At 44.2% G+C, this 19,779-nt stretch overlaps 1 protein-coding gene across 1 annotated transcript in view; it reads right to left on the minus strand.

Moving 5' to 3' along the window:
• STIL (STIL centriolar assembly protein) overlaps nucleotides 1-19,779 on the minus strand; it is a 1,728,658-nt gene that overhangs the window by 1,274,306 nt on the left and 434,573 nt on the right. The window contains exon 7 of the mRNA XM_044085829.1: nucleotides 18,861-18,944. Within this exon, the coding sequence (XP_043941764.1) occupies nucleotides 18,861-18,944 (84 nt within the window). The remainder of the gene's footprint in view (nucleotides 1-18,860; nucleotides 18,945-19,779) is intronic.

Raw genomic sequence — 19,779 nt, forward strand, 5'->3', positions numbered from 1 at the left:
AGATAAGGGCAAATCCTGGTAATCAGAAGGAGCAGAAATATCAGATTCCTGGTCAGAAGAATCAAAGAAAATCAGTTCTAGGTCTCGGGGTAAGGCTGGCTTCCCCTAATCAAGGTAATAAGGTCTTCAGCCATTCTAAGCATTTGTTTTTTTAGACATATGGGCCTGAGCCTGTGGTTTGGTTGTCGGTTTTCCAGGCGTGGTGTGAGTTTTAGGCCTAGAAGAAAACGATGGCGTCGGTTTAAAATGCAAGTCTGTAGGCATGAATACACCTTCAGAAGCCGGTGCCTGCACAGTGGCTCCGGACCCATTCAAGGTAGAGACATCAACAGGTTCCATAGTCGAAGCATTTCGCGGCATACTAGAATCCAAATGGGTCTCAGTAGAGGCCTGCGAATCTAAAGTAGTGGGTATCAGGGGCTGCGAAAGTGCCTCACTGAGTACCGGCGGACTGGCGACTAGCTTAACGGAAGTGTCGTCGGCAGTTTTGGACCTATGCGGTCTGTCTCTGTCTTTAACCTTATACTTTTTTCGAAAGATCGGTAGTCGGATGGCTTATAGAAGCCATTTTGGAGTACAGAGACAGAGTATGAAAGTAACTGGCTGCAAAGATAGCCCAACAAGGAATAGTTCAGGGGTTGAACAAGGCACAAAACCGACAGCGAGGGACATCATGGTCTAGGCCGAAACAGGGGATGCAGTACGAATGAAAATCTCTATGAGGTATTTGCTTTCCACAGGTAAGACAATTATTAACTTCTACTGACATCGGTTGGAGCAAGAAAAAGAATCCCCAACAGGGTACTTACCTTTTTGATGACTTCGGATCTGAAACTCGAAAACGAAAATTTCATGAGATGGACGACCGGCACTTGCGAACCTCTTCTGCTAAGGGCACCGCACGGCAAGAAAGACTGATGTAATGGCATCGGCTGTATGCTTTACACCCCTGACGACCTGAAATCATGGAAGAGGAGACAGCATCCGACGCAGAAATCCAAAGACTCTGGTATTAAGGCCAGCGGAGGGCTACCTGCAGGCAGATAACCCAAATGTGATGACTGCAACAGTGAAACACGAAGAACATCTGAAAGCCCCAGTCGGAGCCAGTCCTAGGAAGGGCAATGTCAGTCCTCGGTCATCCAGAAAAGGAAATGCAATGTAACAGGAGGAGGAGGAGGGTGGGAAATAATACTGCAACATGGAAGAGAAGAACTTTTATAGTTATGGTAAGATTTTACACAACTTTTTTATGTCCTTCTATTCCAATGTTGCAGAATTCTACATGCGAGTGAGTGCCACAGCTCACTGTCAGTGGGGAGGAGGGTCTAGATGCTGTTTCCACGAATCCATGAAGAAAGCCCTGGCAAAACCTGCCCTGGCTCTAGAAATATGGTCTAGCTTGTAACGTTTGGTGAGGGTATATACTGATGACCAAGTGGCTGCTTCCAAAATAGAACAGGTGTCCAGGCCTTTGAAGAAGGCTCCTGAGGAGGCCATAGCCCTGGTAGAGTGCGCCTTGACAGCACCTTGCAAAGATTTTCCATGTTATTGGTAGCAAAAGTTAATGGCTTTTGAAATCCATACTGAGATGGTCTGTTTGGTTACTGCCTTTCCCAAGGCTCTGGGATGAAAGCAGACAAAAAGTTGGTCTGTCTGAAAGATCTGGTTTTATGCAGGTAATACCTGAGATGTCTATGAACATCCAGGGAGTGAAGTACCCTTTCACTGTCCCCCTGTGGGTTAGGGAAAAAGGTAGGTAAATGGATGGCCTGATTCAGGGACAGGTCATTCACCACCTTGAGCATGAAGGAAGGGTTAGTTCTAAGAAAGGGTTAGTTCTAAGAGTAAAGTACAATTGTGTACACTTACCATAAATGTAGATGTTAGAGTCTATTCACTGTTGCAGTCATTACATTTGGGTTATCAGATTGCAGGTAGCCCTCAGTTGGCCTGATTAACGAAGTCATAGGTCCTGCGTTAGTTGCTGTCCCTTCCCTCCATGACATCAGGTCATCAGGGGTATAAAACATGCAGCCAATGCCAGTTGCCCCAGATGTCAAGTGCCCCCCAAATGGGAAGCAATTAAACATAAAAGCACAAAGATATACCTCCAACAAAAAAGCAAATACACCAAAAAGGTTTTTAAGCATAGTAAAGGAAAGTAGAGGTATAGCCAAAATAAGTTAGGGGGCTGGAGGGAGGGTAACCAGGACTGCAACAGCGAATACACTCGAACATCTACATTTATGGTAAGTGTACACAACTGTACTATGTTCTTCGTGTTTCACTGTTACAGTCATTACATTTGGGTAGATTCCCAAAGCTATCGTTGGAAGGAGGAATTTAGGTAGCATTAGTGACAGCTATAAGGCCCTGCAAGACTGCAGTGGCAAAGCCAGCTCTGGATTTAGAGAAAATTGGCAAATGATAATGCTTGGTGAAAGTATGTACAGAACTCCAGGTAGCAGCTTCTAGGATGTCCCTGGTAGAGACGCCTCTGAGAAAGGCTGTAGAGGTAGATGCAGCCCTGGTGGAATGAGGTCTGATCCCCTGGGGGATAGGTTTTCCATGGTGCTTATAGCAGAAATTAATGCAATGGCTTATCCATTTAGAAATAGTTTGCTTTGAAATAGCCTTCCCCTCTGCCCCTGCAGTAAATGCCACCAGCAGTTGTTCAGATTGCCTTTGAGGTTTAGTCCTGTCCAAGTAGAATCTAAGTTGTCTGTGCACATCTAAGGAATGCAGTATCCGTTCCCCTTTATTATGTGGATTGGGAAAGAAGTTTGGCAAATGAATGTACTGATTAAGAGCCACACTGGATACCACCTTGGGCATGAAGGATGGATTGATTCTGAGGGACACCTGTCCACATGAAAGATGATGAAAGGCTCCACTGTCATAAGGGCTTGTAATTCAGATATCCTTCTTGCTTAAGTGATTTCTAAAAGGAAAGCTGTTTTCCAAGAAAGAAATTTTAAGTCTGCAGTAGCAGCTGGCTTGAAAGGAGGCTGAGCCAGTTTCTCCAAGACAAAGTTAAGGTCCCAGGCTGAGGTTGGAGCTCTCCAGGATGGTCTCAAATTTTTGGCCCCTCTGAGGAACTGCTTGAGCAGTGGATGAGAGAAGAGGGGAGGTTCTGTGTTATAATGAGCCGAAATGGCTGAGGCGTGGATTTTAATGGAGGAAAAAGACAGGCCTTTGTGAAGCATCTCAGTTAAGTATTATAAAATCTGAGGTAAACTGGGTGTTGCTGTGCTCATCCCTTGAGACTGGTTCCAGGCACAGAATCTTTTCCTTTTTTCTGCACAAGATTTTCTAGTACTAGGCCTCCTTGCCTCTAAAATTATATCCATTACAGGTTTGCTGAGGGATGGTAAAGGAGAGATTAAGTAATTAGCCAGGCTGCATGGTTCAGTGTTAGAAGCTGAGGGTGCAGAATCTGGTTCTCATGCTGAGAAAGCATTGAAGGATTCTGAGGCAGGTGCCATGGAGATAACCGTGACAAACTGCGCAGGAGGGGGCACCAGTGTTGGCGCGGCCCATCTGGAGCAATCAAAATCATCCTTGGTTTGTCCTGTTTGATTTTTAGTAGTACTTTGGAGAGCAGAGTCAGAGGGGGGAAGGCATAGATGGATAGTTTTTTTTCAGCTGAAGGACAGAGCATCCGCTTTCCAGGCTTGTTTGTGGGGAGTCTTTTGCAAAATTTGTCCAATTGGTAGTTCTGGGGAGAGGCAAACAGGTCTATATCTGGGCTCCCCCATTTGTTTGTCAACATGTTGAAAATCCTTTGTTCCAGTTTCCACTCATGTAGGTCCATGAGGTTTCTGCTTAGTCCGTCTGCCAGTGTATTTAATTTTCCTGGCAGGAATTGAGCTTGTAGGTGCACTTGGTAGCTCAATGCTGTGTTCCACAATGCCATGGCTAGTCTGCAGAGGGAGTAAGAAATGTGTACCCCCCCTGCTTGTTTATGTACCACATAACAGTGGTATTGTCCGTCTTTACCATTAGTTGTCCTGGAAGAATGTGGTCCTTGAAGGCTATCAGAGCATTCTGTACAGCTAACATTTCTTTTTGATTGATATTCAGGGTGCATTTGACTTGGGTTCCATTTGCCCTGAATGCACTTCCCTGCCAGGTGAGCCCCCCCATGCATAGTCTGATGCGTCTGTTAGGGTTTGGGCAGCAGGGGGTGGTGTGAAAGGTAGTCCCTTATTTTGGTGGCAGGCCTCTGCCCACCAAAGGAACTCTAGCCGTAGGCAAGGTATGACAGGAATCATTGTTTCTAGGTCTTGAGATTGTTTACACCATAGGCTTTTTGATACCACTGTAGTTTCCTCATATGCAGTCTTGCACATGGAATTAGAAGAATGCAGGAGGCCATGAACCCCAAGGCTTGCAGTATTTGTCTTGCAGATAGAAGGGTTTTTGTGGCCTACTTGTTTGAAGTAGGTTGTCAAATTAATTTGCTTTTCTGGCGTAAGGTAAGCCATCTGGGAAGTTGTATTCAAGCTTGCTCCCAGGAATATAATTTGTTGACAGGGTACCAGGTGTGATTTCTTTTCGTTTATGGTGTACCCCAGACAAGTTAGAACCCTTTGTACAAAGGCCAGATGATTCAAAAGTATGTCCAGGCTTTCTGCCTGAATTAGACAATCGTCAAGGTATGGGTATATTTGAATATGTCTTTGCCTGCAAAATGCAACTGGAGCTAGGCACTTTGTGAATACCCTGGGCGCAGTAGATGAGCCAAAGGGCAGTGCAGAGAACTGATAGTGCATGTAGCCTGCTTTGAAGCATAGGTATTCTTCTGCAAGATTCCCTGATTGGGATTTGCAGGTATGCTTCTTTTAAATCTAGTGTTGCCAACCAGGCATCTTTGCCTAGCATAGGAAGCAATTGGAGAAGAGTCAGCATCTTGAATTTTGGAATCTCCAAAAAGGTGTTTAGAGTAGACAGGTCTAGGATAGGATGCCATAAATTGTCTTTTCTGGGTATCAGGAAAAGTCTCGAGTAGAAACCTTGTCCCTTTTCCTCTTCTGGTACTAGTTGAATAGCTCCCATGCTTAAGAGAGAAGGTACTTGTTTTTGGGCCTCTGCCCACTGATTTGGGGGGAGGTCTGGCCACTTACTTGGTGTTGGCAATGTATGGAAGTGAAATGTGTATCACTGGGACACTATTTAAAACCCATTTGTCCTGGGTAATGAGTTCCCAATTGTTTGCATGAAGAGCAATCTTTGCCCCCAAAGGAGCAGTCAGTTGATAAGTGCTTGGAAATTTTAAAAGAAAGTCATTGAGACAGTTTACCATGGTGGGGGGGGGGGGTCTTATTATTCCCAGACTTGGAAGTGGAGGCCTCCTACTGCTTAGTTCTGCGAGCCCCCTGGGACTAAAACCTGGGTTTTTTGCTGTGTCTGGGTTTGGCTTGAGTAGACCTGGAAGGGGCTGGAAAGGATTAATTCTTAGAGGGCCAGTGTCTACTAAATCTAGGAGGCTGAACTTGTAAAAAATCTTTAACAGTTTGCATAGATTTAGCTTTATCTTCCATCTTTTTAAGAACTTCCTCAGCCTTGTTGCCAAACAGGCAGTCCCGATTTAAAGGAACATCCAACAATTTAGCTTTAACATGTTCAGGCAAAGATTGCTCCTTAAGCCAAGCATGCCTTCTGAGCACAGACCCAGTAACAGCAGCCCTGCAAGAGGCCTCTAATGAATCAAAACCACATTGCAAAGTATGTTTTCCAACTTGTTCGGCAGAATGCATTAAATCCTGTAATTCTTTATTTTCCACACAGTCAGGAATCAACATCATTTTCTGTTTAAGCAGTCCAATAATATGTTGCTGATATTTTAACATATGAAAGTGGCAAGTTTAAAGCCCTAATGGCCAAGGCTGCAGAAGTGTAAACCTTCTTGCCCCATCTATCCAGCGCCCTGGAGTCTCTATCAGAAGGGGTAGGATTTTTACAGTAGAAGCCTTAATGCCCTTGGGCCCCTGTGAAATAGTCTCTAGATTTGCAATAGGATTTTTGAAAAGGAACTTGTGGGACTCAGGGACCCTGTAGTAACTGTCAGGTTTTCTGGGAGCAGGAGGAAGAGAATCCTGGGCCAAACTAGATTCCGAAAAAGCATCATTAACAATGTCTAGTACAGGAGGAATAGCTAAATGCCAATGCTGAGGTAGGATAAGGAAATCCCTAAGCCTCTTTTTTGAATCAGAAAAATACTGGCTTTCCCAGTGGAAATGCTCCCTTAGAGTATGTAGAGTCCTCTGCATCAGAATCTTCATAAGTAGGCAAGGGCAAATCCAGATCAGAAGAGTCAGAAAAAAACAGAATCCTGATCAGAAGATTCATAATCAACTTCAATCCTAGGCCCCTTAGAAGGGGGGTTGGCTACCCCTGATTAGAGTTATTAGATCTTCAGCCATTCTTATCATTTGTTGTTTAAGCCTAGAGGCCTCAGCATGTGGCCTAGGCGTCATTTTTTTAGACATGGATCGAGATTTAGGTCTAAGAAATGAAGGAGGCGTCGATTTAATATGAAAGTCCGTAAGCCTGGATACACCCTCAGAAGCCGGTGCCTGCACAGCGGCTCCAGACCCATCCAAGGTAGAGACATCCGCGGGTTCCATAGTTGAAGCATCTCACGGCATACCGGACTCCGAATGGGTCTCAGTAGAGGCCTGCAAATCAGAAGTAGCGGGTATCAGGGACTGAGAAAGAGCCTCACTGCGTTCCGGCGAACTGGCGACTCACTTAGGAGAAGACTCGTCAGTTTTGCACCTCGGCAGCCTGTCTCTGTCTTTATCTTTATGTTTTTTCGGAATCCCGGTAGTCGGATGGCTAACCGGTGACATGTCTGGATAATTAAACCGAGAACAGAAATATTTAGAGGCGAAAATATACCGACGACGGATAGTGCGCTGATTAAATAAAGCACAAAAACGACAGCAAGGTACATCGTGGTCAGGGCCTAGGCAAGGACTACAGTACGAATGAAAATCTTTATGAGGTATTTGCTTTCCACAAGTAATGCAATTATTAACTTTTACTGACATCAGTAAGGAGCAAGAAAAAGTTTCCCAAACAGTGTACTTAGCTTTAGTTGAAGACTTTGATTTTGAAACTCGAAAACGAAAATTTCAGGAGTCGGCTGACCGGCACTTGCGAACTGCTTCTGCTTCGGGCACCGCACGGCAAGAAAGACTGATGTAATGGCGTTGTCTGCATGTTTTATACCCCTGACGACCTGACGTCATGGAAGAAGGGACAGCAACCGACGCAGGACCTAAGACTTTGTTAATCCGGCCGACTGAGGGCTACCTGCAAGCAGATAACTCAAATGTAATGACTGCAACAGTGAAACACGAAGAACATCCCTGTCACTGTGGAAAACAAGAAAGGGTGGGATGGCCATAAGGGCTTGTAGCTCTGAGACCCTTCTGGCCAATGTTAAGGCCACGAGTAGCACAGTTTTCCATGTACAATGTTTTATAGAAGCTTTGCCTGCTGGCTCGAATAGGGGAAGCGTAAGCTTTTCCAGATCATAGTTAAGGTCCCAAGGTGGAGAGGATGGTTTTCTGGATGGCCCCTAAGGTGGAGCACTCCTTTGGGAAAGAGCGTAGCAGGGAGTCTGAATGTTAAAGGGGGTTCCAGAGGAAGGCATGCTGAAATTGCCGACAAGTGAGCCTTAATAGAAGGAGAAGCCAAATCTGACTGCAGTAGTTTATACAGGTAAGACAGCACTAAAGGAGTCTTGCTGGCAAGCGGGTCTAACCATCTATTGCGACACCATATATAGAGAACCTTTTCCACTTAGACAGGTAGCATTTTCTGGTATTTGGTTTCCTGGCCTCCTGCAGGACATTTAGCAAGTCCTTGTCATAAAGATGTCTGAAAGGGATCAGAATCCTATCAGCAACAGGGTGAGTGAGGTAGCTGCCACTGTGGGTGTATCTGGTATCCCTTGTGCTGTCTGAGAAGGTCCACTCTGAGGGGCAACTTCTGGTGATGGCCTTTGGACAGTTGTAGAAGTAGAGGGAACTAGTGCTGTCTTGGCCAATAGGGAGTCACAAACTAGATTTTTGGTCTGTTCAGCAGGACCACCTGAATTAGTGGGAATGGTGGGAATGCATATAGAAACTTCCCCTTCCATGAAATTGAAATTGTATCTGTGCCAATGCCTGTGGGTCTGGTATCCTGGTGCAAAACCCAGGAAGTTGCCTGTTGATAGAGGAGGAAAACAGGTCTATTTGAGGGATACCCCACCGGTGGACCAAATCCAGGAAGACATCCCTGTGAAGCATCCATTCATCGTTGTTTGCGTTGGTTCTGCTGAGATAATCCGCCTGGATGTTGAGAAGAGAGGGGATGTAGACCACCTGCAGAGTCACTCCCTGTGAGGTGGCCAGCTCCCATACTAGAAGAGCTAGTCTTCAAAGGAGGTATGACTTGGTCCCTCCCAGTTTGTTGAGGTACCACAGAACTGTGGTGTTGTCTGTGAAAATCTTCAGGGGACCCTGTTGGAGACAGGGTAGGAAGGCTTGAACAGCCAGAAGAACTGACCTCATCTCTTGAAGACTGATGTGTTCTCATTTGTGTGGCTGTGGCCACAGGACCTGCAATTTTTAATGGCCTGGAGTTGCTCCCCAGCCCAAATCGGAGGCATCTATATGCATGACCTGTGTGGGCATGGGTGGTTGGAGAGTAAGTCCGGGTGGCAGGTCACTTGTGTCTACCACCAGTGGATTTCTATAGTTTAAGGCAGGGGAGGAGAGGGATCTTGTACTCCAGAGGCTGGGAGAGTTGTGTACAGACTGACCGGAGATACCATTGCAGTTTTCTCATATGCAGTCTTGTAAGTGGTAGCATAGGGATAGTGGCTGCCATGCAGCCCAGGAGCCTGAGGTGCTGCCTTGCTGTCAATTCTGTGTCTTTGGAGGACCTGAAGCAAATGTTCTGTCAGGGTTTCCATTTTTTTTTTTTTTTTTTTTTTTTTTTGGGAGGGGGGTGGGGGGCTTTTTCAGGAGGTCTGTGCAAATTCTGCACCCGAGGAAGACAATGTCTTGAGTGGCCTCCAGGTGCGATTTTGGTGAATTTATCTAGAATCCCAGAGATTGTAAGAGGGACACGACAAAATTAATGTGTAGGAGGAGGGTATGTTGCCTGCTTCAATCAGCAGGTCATCCAGGTAAGGGGATGCGTGCATTCCCTTTGTCCTGCAGTAAGCAATCCCTGGAGGCAGGCATTTGTTGAAGACCCTGGGTGCAGTAGAGAGCCCAAAGGGGAAGGCAGAGAATTGAAAGTGGGAGTGGCCACAAAAGAATCTCAGGTATTTCCTGTATGTTGGTCTTATGAGGATGTGAAGGTAAGCATCCTTTACATCTAGGGTAGCCATGAACCCTTTTGGGAGGAGGAGGGGGAAGAGGGTAGTAAGAGTCAAAATCCTGAGGTTGGGACCTGTAGGAACAGACTGAGATGGGATAGGTCTAAAATAGGCCTCCAAGGTCAGTCTTTTCTGGGAACCAGAAAAATTCTGGAGTAGAAATCTCTTCCCTTTGATACTGTAGGCACTGGTTTGATGGTGCCCTGAGCCAGCAGAACTTGCACCAGAAGGTGCAGTTGCTGCGATGGAAGTTGGGGATGTCCTTTCTTTTTGGTGGGTTGAGCCAGGACATGAAGTAGCCTTTTTGAAGGATTGTCAGGACCCATCTGTCTGATGTGATGTGAGACCACACTAGGAGGCAATGAGAGAGATGGGCTGACAAAGGTAGAGAGGGTGGGGGGGGGCAAAGTTGGCAAGTACTCAAATGGTACCTGCCCTACCTTGAAAGGGTGGCCTCTGGCTGGTGGGGGGGGGGCTCTAGGTGGAGGGGATTGTTTCCTTGTAGGCTTTATATGCCTAGTGGAAGTAGCAGGATGGGAATACTTCCTTATGAAGTGAGTTCTTGCTGGGTAGTTTCTTTGAAACTTTGGTATTAGGGGAACCAGCAAGTGTTTCAGATCCTGCATTTCTTTCCCTTTCTGCTGAAGTGACTTAGAGGTCAGCCACTTCAGCACCAAACAATGTTGTATTGTCCAGGGGGGCATCAATAAGTGCCAGGAAGTGGTTGCAAATGTAACCATGAATATCTCCTTAATGCAGAAGCTGATGCTGCAGACCTAGTGGAGGCTTCTGCAGCATCATAACTGCACTTGATTGAGTACCTGGTAATCTGGGAGGTAATGGCCAAAAGGGAAGTCAGTGAGGCTTTGACAGCACAATATGGAACATCTGCCAATTCCTTGGTGGTTTTAACCAGGAGGGATAAAGCGTACTTAGACATGTGTGCTTGGTAATTTGTGGCTCTGAAAGAAAAAGTGGCAAAGGTGTAAATTTTCTTACCCAGACATTCCACAGTTTGGTTGTCTTTGTCAGCAGGTAGTATGGTAGTCGTGGGTAAGAGCTTAGAAACCTTGTCTGCAGAGACAGAGATAGTGGCTGGATCTGCAGGAGGGCATTTAAGGAGGTGCTTGGCAGTCTCAGGGACTTTATAAAGTCTATCCGGCCTGCGAGGTGCAGGAGATTGAGAGTCTGGAGATAGCTCTTCCTCTTCCCTGGTAGTACAGTCTTTAGGTTGAGGCCTAGGGCTCAAAGGAGGAGGGAAGCTAGCGCTCCCTGCAGTAGAAGGCCGTAGGATCATAAAGGCCCTAAGTCAGGCTAAGTCCTGCCAGTCAGGCATGCTTTCAGAAGGGGCAGAGAGGTGCTTTCTCTTTTCTTTCCTCTTAAGGGGCCTAGCTGGCATCTGAAAGGATGAATGCCTAGATTCAGTAAACTGTAAAGTACCGGAGGCATCCGATGGGCCTGTGGAAATCGCTGGTCCCCCCCAGCCTTGGAGACCAACACCAGTGCAGCCTCTAAGGACATGCCGTTTACCCAGGATTGTGTGGCTTCCATGGAGGTACCAGCTAGATCTTGTTCGTCAGTACCAGATTCCTCTACTAGGCTGACGGCCACAGGCTGAGGGTCAGGAGGAAGAGGTGCAGCGGCAGTAGTAGGCCATATGGTCTTGGCCTTCTTTTTAGGCAGTTCTGAAAGTATGTCGGATGAAGCCTCCATGCCCAACAGGTTCATAGATTAGTACTAAGCTAACTGCCTTTGCGAGCCACATTAACCCTAGCCAATTATCCCTTGTGAGACTCAAGCCCTGCACCTTGTGTTTGTAAGGCAAACACCTTAACCATTAGGCCACCCTCCCAACCCCTCCCTAATATAATCTGTTTTAACCTCTGATTTTCTAGGTATACATTAAGTATATGCAAGTGACTACGTATGGTTTTGGGCACAAACACCTGACAAATAGAGTAGGCCTTGTGGTCTTGCAACCGACCCAAGCAGAAAAGGCACTGTTTGGGTGCGTCTTTATGAGGAATTTGCCAGCCGCACTTACACTTGCCTTTTATGGATGACATGAACAGGCAAATCAAAATAATAGGACTGAAAGAATCCTCAACGAGGTACTTATCTGATTTCTCGAATGCGACGACAGCCAGAACACCTGGCGTCCGACTAGTGGCAGAGAAGTTCTGAGGGCTGGTGCGCCCAGATATCACTTTTAAGGCCCACGTTCCAACAGCCACAACAGATATCCGCGCACCACGGAGGGACTGAAAACTTTTGCATACTGGCTGGATGTACGTGAAGCAAGAGGAGTAAACCCACATATAAAATACTGCAACATTAGAATAGGACATCTACATTTTCCATGAATCAGCAACCCACTGTTTCATTTCTTCACTTCTCTGAGTAGACATCTAGTACCAGCAAAACCCATGCTGTAATAAAGTTTTATTTTTTTTAGTACTGGAGAAAAGATCTATAAAGTAATGCTGCTTTATGCTCACATCAGTGGTGAGGATTCAGGCTCCTTGACTACTGGGCCCAACATGGGGATATCACAACAGATATTCTACTAATTACTGTTGCAGTATTCCACTATTATTGGGGTTATTCAATGAGGTATAATCTTTCCATATGCTAGTACACCCGGCATATGACCGAAGCCCAGTTGTGGAGGGAGTACACAAGCAGACAGTGCTCCTATCTAAGCGAGGAGACCCTGTAAAAGCCTGAGTAATACAGCTAAGAAAAGACACTGCCAGCAAAAAAAGAGGGGAGAAAGAAGGGAAGATGTACAGAGATAAGTACAAAGAGTAAGGGGGAAGGACAGAGGGATGCAATACTGCAACAGTGATCAGTAGGACATCTACTGTTATGGTAAGTTCTTACACAACTATACTACGTTCTTCCTTGTATCACAGTTGTAGTAGTCCAATACTATTGGGTTACTCACAAAGCTTGAAGACTGGAAAGGGTAAGATGGACTGGAAACAGGAAAGCTGCCTACCAATGCAAGTGCACATCTGGCAAAATAAGTCCTTGATCTAGAAAAGGCACTGACTCTGTAGTATTTAGTGAAGGCATGTACAGATGATCAGGTAGCTGCTTCCAGAACGGTTATGGAATCAACGTCTGTGAAGAAGGCACCAGAGGTAGATATTGCCCTGGTACAGTGTGCTTTCAAAGGTAAAGGCAAGGGACTTGCCGTGGAAGGAAGGAAATAGATTTAAAGATACAATTGGAAATGGTTTGCTTTGCGACTGGATCGCCCAACATCAAGGCAGAATCTCAGTTGTCTGTAGACTTCCAAGGAGTGCAGATGAATCTTAACTCTGCTCTCTGGGTTTGGAAAGAAGGTAGGTAAATGTATAGCCTGACAGAGACAATTCATTAAATACATTGGCCATGGAAGAAGGTTTAGCTCTATGAGAGATCCTAAACTTACGGAAAATAAGAAAAGAAAGGATAGCCATAAGGCCTTGAAGCTCAGAAACCCCTCTGGCAGACCCAGCCACCAGTAAAATAGTTTTCCAAGTAGAGAACTTGAAGGATACAAAGGCCACGGATTCAGAAGGAAGCAAAGTGCCCCCCCCCCACCAGAGTTAAGATCTTTGGGGGGTGTAATATCCATCCTTGGCTGAATCAAGTGAAAGGCACCTGTTAGAAACTGCTTGACTGACTCTACAAAGCAAATAGCATGCAGGCTGAGATGGCAGGCAAGTGTGCTTTTTTAGAAGAGTAAGCAAATCCAGATTTCAGTAGTTCACACAAAGGAAAAAATAGTATGGACCCCCATCTGAAGGGAATTCTCATTCTTTTTATGACACCAGATAGAAAATTTCTTGCATTTGGAGATGTAAGACTTTCCAGTACTTCTTCCCAGCTCCTGGAGCAGCTGAAGCATGTCCTCGGAAAACTGTTGCCTGAAGGGGATTAACATTTTTATCACCCACAGTGTCAGGTTAAGAGCCTGTAAGATGGTATGAAGCAGATAACCTCTTTTCTGTTTAAGTCCACTTTTTACGGTAACCAGTGCTGCCTATCAGAAGGAAGATACCAACAAGATGTTTAGTCTTTTCCACTGGATCTTCAGTAGAAACTTTGGGATGGGGGAGGCAGAGAGGTACTTCCCCTCTCAGCAGAAAGGTATGGTGTTCGTCCTCACACCCTGGGGCAAGGAGTCCTGGAGCAAAACAGCTTGAGAAGTCTAACAGGCTACTTAATACCCCATCTTTTGTCCATATCCACAAAAAGACTTCATTGTTTAGCATTTATTCATGTGGGTCTTCCATGGACCTACCTAGAAAATCTAGGAGTACACGGTCTTCCAATGGGATGTACATCAGCTGAAGGGACAGGATTTTGCCTTTATAGCCTAATCCAATGCCAGAAGAGCTAGCCTACACAGCTGGTAGGACTTGGCCCCTCAGATTTTTGACATACCACATTACAGTGGTGCAGGCTGTGAAAATTCTGAGAGGAATTCCACTGGACCTGCAATGAAAAAGAGCCTGTCAAGGTTCATCAAGCCAGATCTGATGCATCTATCTGCAGTTTCTGGTTGGGACTGGATGGGAAAAAAGGGAAGGTCCAGATTTAGTTGGATCTGGGATATCAACCATTGCAGTTTCTTCAGAAGGGGTAAGAGAAGGAATTGCTAGTCCAGTGAATGACAGTGCTGAGACCATAAAGATTTCAGGTACAACTGGATATTTCTCATGTGTAGCTTAGCAAAGGTACCAATGGAATGGTTGATGCCATGTATCCCAGGGTTCTTATCTCCCTTACAAGGTAGACTGAAGAAGAAGGAAATGGAAGAAGATGGAAAGAAATTGTACATTATCTTGGGGGGGGGGGGTGGTCATCAACAGGGCATTAAGTCTGCAACCCAAGAAAACAATATGACAGGAGATTAGAAAAGATTACTGGAGATGAATCCCAGACTCTTCAGAAGTGTATTTATGAAACTGTGATGTACAGCTATGGTGTCCTGAAAGGTAGCCTGGGTAAGAAGGTAGTCCAGTTAAGAGAATTTGTGCTCCTTCAGTTCTGCAAAAAGCAATGGCTTGGTGAGGCACTTTGTGAAGACCCTGGGAGCAGTAGAAAACTTAAGTGGGCTGAAAATGCGGAGAATATGAGGGGTTTTCTGCAGGTGGGGTGAATGGGGATGCACAGGTATGCATCCATCAAGACTAAGGAGACCAGAAAGTCCTGAGGAAAGAGAGTTTGCAGTGACAGCATCTTGAAAAATGGTATTTCCAGAAAGGTGTTGAGGTGAGATAAATCTAGAATAGGTATCCAAGTTGTGATTATGTGAGATAGTCCCAGCTGTGCCAGAGAGAGTATGGTAGTGTATGCGTAACATATGCCAGTACAGCTGGCTGGAGTTTTGTAAAGAATTATTTGCCATTTGAATATCAAACTGATTTGTACAAGATGCTCATGTTAAAAATGTATTTGTAAAGCTGCTTGTTAAAAATATATCCAGTGGGTCCTGCCGGACAGAAAAGTAACATACATGTATGTCAGCTTGTATAGTTGTAACTGCTGAAATGTATATATATTATAACAGAGGACACTGGAAGGGAAAGTATTAAGCTCAGCCCAGCTAACCTTAAGAAAAATAGCTAGAGATTAAATGACTTGGTTTAGGCCATAAATATTTTATCTCACAGGTCTGAATGCTGCCAGAGATGCAACATCTGTGAAAAGTCTGTCTGCAGGAAGGGTTGGGATTGTTTTATAGCTTCCAGATGCTGTATTAAGCCTTAGCAAAGCTCTGTGTGTGTAATATGACATCTGTACCAAATCCTGTCTCAGTCGCTAGTGAGGTGGTAGTGTGGAAACCCCAAAGTCAGGTGAACAGATGTGATGTCATCCTGCAGCCAGCACTTAAACTTGAATTTAGATACTAGTGAGAAACGTGACAGAAGCACTCAGCACTCTGTTTTCTGGGACCTGACAAGTCACACTCATCCATTTCCATCTGGCATTCTTCTAGCAAGTAAGTGGGGAACAGTAATTCTTCAGTCAGTTAGGAAAATATAGTAAGATCAGTTAAATGTTACTTTTTTCTGCATCTGTGAGTATTTCCATCAGTGTTTTTTTTATATATTTTCTGTGACAAACTCCAATGTTTATTGTAAATAGATATTTCAGTATTTTCACGTTTCCTATTTTATTATTAAATATATCTATATCTTTCATTGTGCCTGGTCTTTTAGAAAATATTTAACCTTGGAGAAGAATTACATTTAGTGACACTGTGGCTCCACATTCCTGAAAGTCTTGCCGTTTGGTCAAACATTACCATTTGCACAAGTATTAAAAAGCAATTGGGTACCCTGGTAAGAGCCTTAGAGTAGCTACCTTTGTGGGTGTGCAGGTGGCAGTATATCTATCTTAACCTGGGGGCGATGTGGCAAATCAGGTAAACCGTGCCAGCCTTTCCCAGGTGTTTACATGTGAAAATCAAACTGCAAAGTGTGTGTGTGTCATCTACTTTGAACGCGTACACTGAACACTGACTTCATAAAGAGGGTAGTGGAGGACTTGGCTTGGAACACCCAGTTAAGAACTCATCTTTAAAGCTGTGTCAGTGGGGAATCTTATTTGTGGCCTGTAGAGGCAGCCCAGCCCCAGAACTGGAGTGTGCATTCCCTGTGTGCTCGTAAAGGAAACTGTACTTGGTGCAGAGAGCTGCATCTGAAAATACTGTGTGCATCTATTTTTCTTTTTAGTGAACATTCCCCACCAGTGTAAATGGTGAGGATTGAGGATCCTTGATCACTGGCCCAAAGGAGGGACGTCACAAAAGTACCTTCCTTTCAGGGGACTAGAAAAAAGGTCTCGACTAAAAGCCTCTTCATAGGTACTGGTCAGGCACCAATTCTATGGTACACTGATCCGGAGATCCTGTAAGAGACAAGCAAGGGACCTGCATTTGACTGCAAGGAGGAATACTCCTCAACAATGGAATTTCCCTCCGATACATCTTGTAACCTTGTTGAATGATGGATAATACCCATTTGACAAGGGTTAGCCTTTTTGATAATGGGATTCCTGGACTAAGGAGGGAAGAAGGTGAGAGCAGATAGTCAGGCTGACTTGTTTGGAAAGGGAAATTTTCCATATCTGGGTCTCTGGTAGGCTTACCATGAAATCTTTTCCTGAGCTATTTCATACCCTTCTGAGAAGGTTTCTGATCTCTGCAGACAAAGGAAGTGGGTTTAACTGGGTTATTTCTTGGATACCCAGACACTGAAGTGAGAAAATGTGTTTAAAGTCCTGTACCATTTTGCCCTTCTCTTACAGAGTCTTGTAAAGTTCTGTTGCAGAGGGTCCTAATAAAAGGTAACCTGTAAAGGGGAAAATCCAAGATCTTGGCTCAGGGAGGGACTGTAGGCAAAGCAAGCAAATCTTCCAATAACTGATCCAGTAGCAAAAGCCTGGAAGAAGTCTCTCTGCAGCATAATTGCTGCATTTAATGGAATGCCTAGCAACTTGTGGAGCTTACACATGCATAGAAACTGTGTCTTGCTTAAAATCAGAAGCCTTAATGTTAGCAAGGGTTTTATTTAGATCCACTAAAAATGGTAATAGGTAATTTGGCATTTGAATTTGGTAACTTAAATCTCTACAAACAAGCATTTCACAAGTAAAAACCCTTCTTTACCATACCTGTACATGACCCTACCATCTCGATCAACTGGCAAAATATTAGCTGGTTGCAGAAACTTAGTAGATTTGTTAGTAGAAATGTAAAAATACGTATATATGTTACCAGATATTTGTAAAGAAGCTTAAGGTTCTCAAGTACCTTATAGAATCTATCAGGCTTCTTTGGTGCTGGAGGCTGGGAATCAGTTGAATGGATGCAAAGGCATTCAGGAAAGCTTTCAAGACTGGAGGGACAGGAGAAGGCACAAGAGCCTCACCCTCTAGCAAGTTGTACACTCTTGGATTCAAGTGCTGAAGCATTTTTGTAATAGCTCCTCAAAAGACATTTCCTCAAGAGGGAAATTAGGAGACAAGGTATCATCATCAAAGGCAAGCTGACCAAGGAGAATGATCTGTGATGGACAGTCTAAGGAACCTTCATCAGAATCAGATTCATCCTCAGATGAGTCATGCAGACTCTTCTGAAAGGGGAGGGGAAGTGAAAGAGTTGAAAGGAATGAAGAGGATTTCATAGAGAAGATGGCTTTTTATAGGAAATGTGAGAATTCCACCCATTCCTTTTCCTAAGACATATGAACAGGAGAAACATTTTTAGTTTTCTGCTTATTTTTCTTAGAGATGATGCTTGCCCTAGCAAAAAGCTGCGGTTCAAAACTCAAAGCTCTGGGAACATCTCCACTAACAAGGATTTGGGGAATGCCCTCCAGTCCCTCTGAAATTATCACCTTCAGTCTCCCCTTCTCAACCATGCCTGTATGAATAGCCTCTGAAATGAGTGTGTCAGATACCAAACTGGCCCTCAGGCAGGGTCGTGGTACAGGGGGTCTGAAAAGGAGTCCAATGTACCAAGGATTCCTGCAGCATTTCAGTGGGTGTATCCAAATCAGACTGGGTAGCAAACTGTTTGAGCCTAGCCTTCTTGAACTTTTTTGGTGCAAGCAGGACATCTACAGCAGAGGGTTGTGCCATCCTGGTTTGCATGAGGCAGTTCAGACATTGTTTTTTAAAGTATATCTTTAATAACAAAAAGTCAAGTACAGAGGTTTTTAGGAACAAATGATCGACACAGCGGATATATTTTGTCTAGGGGCTAAACAGGATTACAGAAAACAAAGCACTGATAGTGGAGGTCTTTATCAGGTACCTACCTACCACAGTATCACACTTCCCTCTCTTAGCTGGCATTAACAAATCTTTCAATAAAAAATACAAGAAAATGAAGGATCCTCAATGGAACACAACCACAAGTGTAGGCTATGGTAGAAGCCATCAATTTGGAAAGCAGACCAACAGGAGCAAAGATCCTAATTTCAGATTTGCAGAAAGACCTTACTCTCCCGTGTCCACTTATGTATCCCTACACCCAAGGGCTTAGGTCATACACCAAATTTACTAGCATAAGGAAGGTTTATGGCTTTGGTGTGCCAGTGGGACATCAGGTTATCTTGTTGAGATAACCCCAATAGTATCAGAGTACTACAACAGTAATCTATGGAAGGACATCATGCTATTACTAAATTTTCTCATTATCTGTTTAGGCTCATGCTCCTCAGTTTACTCCACATCTGAATCATGCTTAGTAGAAATGTTAAAACTTTATAAATTAAACCTAATTTTCTTTGGCTCCGAGGGCAAAGTGTGTCTGCCTGCCCATTTCTAAGATTCAGAAACTTATTCAGGTCCATAAAATTTAGGCGCTTATCCACAGTATTGACATATGAATGCAAATATATAGATTAAAAGCATTTCTTTATTCATTCTAGGCAGCAAAGATCATTCTCATGTAATTAAAGGTACTTGCATTCCCACAACAGGTAACGTGAAGACTTTAGGATCAGATTCCAATACTAGCAGAAGTTTGCGTGTCTGGTCCATTGTAAGATATCTATAAAAGACAAATTATTTTACTATGTTTTTTGACAAAGACCTAATCATCCTTATACTTTTAAAAGTTTACAAAAAAGCTATCACTCTATAAATCTGTCTTTACAAATAGGAGATCCTAAACAATGTGCAATGGATAAGTTAATATAACCTTAGTAGTCACTGTAATTATTAATTGAAATGACATTGGAAGTTAGAATTAACGGCTTATTTGCACTCATCCAGTAAAGCACAGTTGTTTAAGATCTTACCATAACAGTAAATGTCCTGCTTCTCAATGCTGCAGTATTCTTTACTCCTGGGATATCCTGCCGAGGATAGAAAAACATTTGTCTGGCCAACAAACCAAACCCTTCACATCTTCCAGGGCACCATACATCACACATATGTCCTATGTGCAAGACGCAAGTTACATGTATGACATTCAACTATCTAATCAATAGGCCTGAAGTGCCAGAGAAGAACTAGAGCAGCCCCAGAGGAAAGTAACACATATATCCAAGAGAGAGGCAGGAGGAGAGAAAAGAAAAAAAAAAAAAGACCCCTCCAGCCAGAAGGAAAACAGAAGTAATGGGGGGGGGGAGTGAGAGAATACTGCAACAATAAAAATTACATCATCTACCATTATGGCAAAGATCTTACACAACTGTACTATATCCTTCCTCATCACTGTTGCAGTATTCTTTATTCCTATAAGAGTACAAAAGCTACTGTAAAGTACAGGAGAAGGAAGCAACAAAACAGCCCTCAAAAAACCCATGAAGGATGACCCTATAAAAACCCACCCTGATCACAGAAATGACATCCAACTTGTAAAAGTGTGAAAAGAAGACCAA

Source organism: Protopterus annectens, chromosome 10.part0 (assembly GCF_019279795.1).
Source record: "Protopterus annectens isolate FY-2018-M chromosome 10.part0, PAN1.0, whole genome shotgun sequence".
In the NCBI taxonomy this organism is placed as follows: domain Eukaryota; kingdom Metazoa; phylum Chordata; order Ceratodontiformes; family Protopteridae; genus Protopterus; species Protopterus annectens.